The sequence below is a fragment of the Eimeria acervulina genome, genomic scaffold, assembly GCF_000499425.1.
Source record: "Eimeria acervulina Houghton genomic scaffold, Eah_scaff1831, whole genome shotgun sequence".
NCBI lineage: Eukaryota > Apicomplexa > Conoidasida > Eucoccidiorida > Eimeriidae > Eimeria > Eimeria acervulina.
Genome location: NW_013548894.1, coordinates 1 through 5,282, shown reverse-complemented (window position 1 = coordinate 5,282; position 5,282 = coordinate 1). Strand labels below are relative to the sequence as shown.

The 5,282-nt window shown below is 60.1% G+C and overlaps 2 protein-coding genes across 2 annotated transcripts; both read left to right on the top strand.

Moving 5' to 3' along the window:
* Positions 1–1,146: 1,146 nt before the first annotated feature.
* Positions 1,147–3,322, top strand: EAH_00063460 (hypothetical protein; the record flags this gene model as incomplete). The annotated part of the gene is made up of 2 exons (XM_013393124.1): positions 1,147–1,893; positions 1,976–3,322. The coding sequence occupies 2 exons, from the start codon at positions 1,147–1,149 to the stop codon at positions 3,320–3,322; spliced, it is 2,094 nt and encodes a 697-aa protein (XP_013248578.1).
* Positions 3,323–3,555: 233 nt separating this feature from the next.
* Positions 3,556–5,281, top strand: EAH_00063450 (hypothetical protein; the record flags this gene model as incomplete). Its single annotated transcript, XM_013393123.1, has 1 exon — positions 3,556–5,281. A coding segment is annotated over one exon (1,726 nt), but the record flags the coding sequence as incomplete, so codon positions are not given.
* Between the last annotated feature and the right edge of the window lies 1 nt (position 5,282).

Sequence of the window (5,282 nt, the reverse complement as noted above, 5' to 3'; positions counted from 1 at the left end):
CCTCCACCTCCCCCCCCCTCCCGACCACCACTTCCCTCTTTTTTAGATCGCGCGCACGAACACCATAACGATGTTTTTGCCTTTCACGCAAGGCCCGCCTCAGGTCTGAAAGGGCAAGTGGCACTGCACAGAGGGAGATATGCGGTAACAGTGCCTCATAATGCAACCCATCAACGAAAACGACGGAGGGAGGGCTGCCTGCCTTTTGTGGAGACCGGCTAACTAGCGCACCCCCAGCCAAAGTAGCCGTCTCCGTGAGTAATAGAGTTTGTTATTGTCTTCATTACTCTGTCACTCGAATGGCAGATGCTGGGTGTAAGTACATGCAGCAAGCTGGTGACACTGAAGGAAACGATCGTGCATGCAGCAGTGCCATTGGTGTGAAATCCAGCGACGCAGAGGGTACCTAAGCTCTGGGACACTCAGAAGAAATCAGTATTGTGTGCGTATAAATGAGTGGCTCGAAAGATATTCTTGGATTTTTAATGAAAGTGTTCAAGTTTTAGCGTTCGACGTTGTCAAAGCCCTTTACTGGGCACCGAGTGACTGTGGGTTAGTAGGGAATATCTGGGGCAGATAAGACAAATGTGCGTATTCCAACGAGCACTTCCCTGGGAATACATCGCTTCACCTCAAAATACGTATATGCATACAAGTGGACCTGATAAAATGTGCAGCGAAGAAGCAGCAGCCAAGGTGGTGAGCACACTGCGGCGGGCGGAACTCCGCTCGGGAGTCACCGCTGTCTGCTACACTGAGGCAAGGCGGTGGGTGGAAGCATGCTGCCTACATGCTGAATGTTTGCATGCTTTTTGCATGCGCACTGATTTATTTTGTGAAGACCTGTTTTGTTTCCGCTGCTCGACAGTTGCTCGGTTCCTTCGGCGGCGCCGCCTGAATCGATGACACCAGCTACCTTCGGTGAGTTGCTTTCCCTATTGGCTTTTTTAGACTGAATGATATTTCGGTGGACTATCCCTAAGAAGGCCCAATGTTCTGTACTATTTCAAGGCAAATTTTGTTTCTACCCCCTGTGGAGGTGTCATGCATCCACCAGGGGCAAGACCGACGAGGTCCTTGCGACCGCCTAGCAGAAGCTGTAAAGGGCCCTTCAAGCTTCTCTTACTCATTCACCTATGGTCAGGCATGTTAGCTTTATCTGGATTACCTGCTTCCTCCACAGAAGTAGGGCTGGCTTGGTCGTCTCGCGCACCCGGCCGCGAGTTGTTACGCGTCCTCCAACAGGGAGGCAACTTCGCCGTGACGACATCTGGAGGAGGTCAACCGCCTACTCCAGGAGGTGGGACATTATCGACTCCAGCAATTGGATCATCAGGAACAAGGGGTGGTCCACCTAGTTCCGGAGGCAGGCCGTCGGTTCCAGGAAGTGGACCCACTGGTCCAGCAGGCAGATCCCCTACCAGTGCAGGGAGTGGAACCGGCGTTCCCGGTGATAGCCCGGTAAGACTACGGGGGGGCTCATCTACCCCAGGAGGTGGGCGACAGTCCGATCTAGGAGGTGGGCAGTTGAGCCCAGGTGGATCAACTAGTCCAGGAGGCGGGCAGACTTCCATTCCAGGAGGTGGAGGACCATCTCGTCCAGGAAGTGGACTGTCTAGTCCAGGAAATGGAAGCCCCCCTAATCTAGGAGGTGGAAGACCATTCAGTCCAGGAAATGGACCACCTAGTCCAGGAGGAAGCTCACCTGGTGGAGGAAATGGAGGACCACCTGGTCCAGGAGGTGGAGGAACAGCCAATCCAGGAGGTGAAGGCTCACCTGGTGGAGGAGGCGGAGGCTCACCTGGTGGAGGAGGAGGCTCGCCTGGTACAGGAGGTGGAGGCTCACCGGGTCCAGGAGGTGAAGGCTTGCCTGGTGCAGGAGGTGGAGGATCAGTAGGTACAGGAGGTGGCGGCCGACCCACTGGAGGAGGTGGAGGCTCAGCTGGTGGAGGAAGCGGAGGCTTACCTGGCGCAGGAGGCGGAGGATCACCTGGTGGAGGTGGAGGCTCACCTGGTACAGCAGGAGGCAGCTCACCTAGTGAAGGGGGTGGAGGATCACCTGGTGGAGGAGGCGGAGGGTCACCTGGTGGAGGTGGAGGCACACCTGGTCCAGGAGGTGGAGGATCACCTGGCCCAGGAGGCGGAGGCTCACCTGGTGGAGGTGGAGGCTCACCTGGTACAGGAGGTGGAGGCTTACCTGGCTCAGGAGGCGCAGGCTCACCTGGTGGAGGTGGAGGATCACCTGGTGGAGGAGGTGGAGGCTTACCGGGTCCAGGAGGCGGAGGATCACCTGTTCCAGGAGGCGGAGGATCATCTGGTACAGGAGGCGGAGGCTTACCTGGACCAGGAGGCGGAGGCTTACCTGGACCAGGAGGCGGAGGCTCACCTGGTGGAGGTGGAAGCTCACCTGTTCCAGGAGATGGAGGATCAGCTGGCGGAGGAAGTGGAGGTGGAGGCTCGCCTGGCCCAGGAGGTGGAGGTGGAGGGTCAGCTGGTACAGGAGGTGGAGGATCACCTGTTCCAGGAGGCGGCAGCCTACCCACTGGAGGAGGTGGAGGCTCACCTGGAGGAAGCGGAGGCTTACCTGGCCCAGGAGGCGGAGGCTCACCTGGTGGAGGTGGAGGATCACCTGTTCCAGGAGGCGGCGGCCTACCCACTGGAGGAGGTGGAGGCTCACCTGGTGGAGGCGGTGGAGGATCACCTGGTGGAGGAGGTGGAGGCTCAACTGGTCCAGGAAGTGGAGGCTCACCTGGTACAGGAAGTGGAGGCTCACCTGGTACAGGAGGTGGAGGACCATCTGGCCCAGGAGGTGGAGGCTCACCTGGTACAGGAGGTGGAGGACCATCTGGCCCAGGAGGTGGAGGATCACCTGGTGGAGGAGGTGGAGGATCACCTGGTACAGGAGGTGGCGGCCGACCCACTGGAGGAGGTGGAGGCTCACCTGGTACAGGAGGTGGAGGCTCACCTGGTACAGGAGGTGGAGGCTCACCTGGTACAGGAGGTGGAAGCTCACCTGGTACAGGAGGTGGAGGATCACCTGGTGGAGGAGGTGGAGGATCACCTGTTCCAGGAGGAGGCGGCTCACCTAGTGGAGGGAGTGGACGACCACCCGGTGGAGGAGGTGGAGGTGGAGGCTCACCTGGCTCAGGAGGTGGAGGTGGAAGCTCGCCTGGCCCAGGAGGTGGAGGTGGAGGCTCGCCTGGTGCAGGAGGTGGAGGGGGAGGCTCGCCTGGCCCAGGAGGTGGAGGTGGAGGCTCGCCTGGTACAGGAGGTGGAGGATCTCCTAGCGGTGGTGGAAGACCGCCTGCTCCAGGAGGTGTAGGTCCATCTGGGCCAGGAGGTGGAGGATCGCCTGGCTCAGGCAGTGGAGGATCACCTGGTGGAGGAGGTGGCGGATCACCTGGTACAGGAGGTGGCGGATCACCTGGTACAGGAGGTGGAGCACCATCTATTCCAGGGAATGGACCATCGAGTCCAGGAAGTGGGTGGCCTTCACCACCACTGTGGGACCCAATTCCACCAACCTGGTACCCTCCATGGTGGTTTCCGCCTTTTATGCCGGGCGACCGTCTTCCAGTTGGCCCGGACCCACGTCCACCTTACGGTCCAGACATTCGTCCTCCTATTGATCCAGATGCCCCGCCTCAGGCTGGCCCTGGCATTCGCCCGCCTGAAAGTTCAGGAACGCGTCCACCATTAGGCGGGGGGACTCGGCCCCCAATGGGTCCGGCAATTACTCCTCCTGGTTCAGAAACCCGTCCACCATTCGGCCCAGGAACTCGCCCGCCAGCTGACTCTGACACGATTCCTGTTGTTCCAGGCACCCGTCCACCATTCGGCCCAGACACTCGCCCACCTACTGGCTCTGGCACTACTGTTGGTCCAGGCATCCGTCCCCCATACGGCCCAGACACTCGCCCGCCAGCTGACCCTGACGCGACTCCTGTTGTTCCAGGCACTCGTCCCCCATTCGGCCCAGACACTCGCCCACCTACTGGCTCTGGCACTACTCCTGTTGGTCCAGGCGCCGGTCCACCATTCGACCAGGACACTCGCCCACCAACTGGCCCTGGCACTACTCCTCCTACTGGTTCAGAAACCCGTCCACCATTCGGCCCAGGCAGTCGCCCACCAACTGGCCCTGGCACGACTCCTGTTGTTCCAGGCACCCGTCCACCATTCGGGTCAGGAACGCGCCCGCCAGCTGACCCGGGCACGACTCCTGTTGGTCCAGGCACCCGTCCACCATTCGACCCAGACACTCGCCCACCTACTGACTCTGGCGCTACTCCTCCTACTGGCTCAGGAACCCGTCCACCATTCGGCCCAGACACTCGCCCACCTACTGGCTCTGGCGCTACTCCTCCTACTGGTTCAGAAACCCGTCCACCGTATGGCTCAGGAACTCGCCCACCTACTGACTCTGGCACTACTCCTCCTACTGGTTCAGAAACCCGTCCACCATTCGGCCCAGACACTCGCCCACCTACTGGCCCTGGCACTACTCCTCCTACTGGCTCAGGAACCCGTCCACCGTTCGGCTCTGACACTCGCCCACCTACTGGCTCTGGCACTACTCCTCCTACTGGTTCAGAAACCCGTCCACCGTACGGCTCAGGAACTCGCCCACCTAATGGTTCTGGCACTACTCCTCCTACTGGTTCAGAAACCCGTCCTCCGTATGGCTCAGGAACTCGCCCACCTACTGGCCCTGGCACTACTCCTCCTACTGGCTCAGGAACCCGTCCACCGTTCGGCTCTGACACTCGCCCACCTACTGGCTCTGGCACTACTCCTCCTACTGGTTCAGAAACCCGTCCACCGTACGGCTCAGGAACTCGCCCACCTAATGGTTCTGGCACTACTCCTCCTACTGGTTCAGAAACCCGTCCTCCGTATGGCTCAGGAACTCGCCCACCTACTGGCTCTGGCGATACTCCTCCTACTGGTTCGGGAACCCGTCCACCATTCGGCCCAGACACTCGCCCACCAACTGGCTCTGGCGCTACTTCTCCTACTGGTTCAGACACTCGTCCACCGTATGGCTCAGGAACTCGCCCACCTACTGGCTCTGGCACTACTCCTCCTACTGGTTCGGGAACCCGTCCACCATTCGGCTCTGACACTCGCCCACCTACTGGCTCTGGCGCTACTTCTCCTTCTGGTTCAGACACTCGTCCACCGTATGGCTCAGGAACTCGCCCACCTACTGGCTCTGGCACTACTCCTCCTACTGGTTCGGGAACCCGTCCACCATTCGGCCCAGACACTCGCCCACCAAC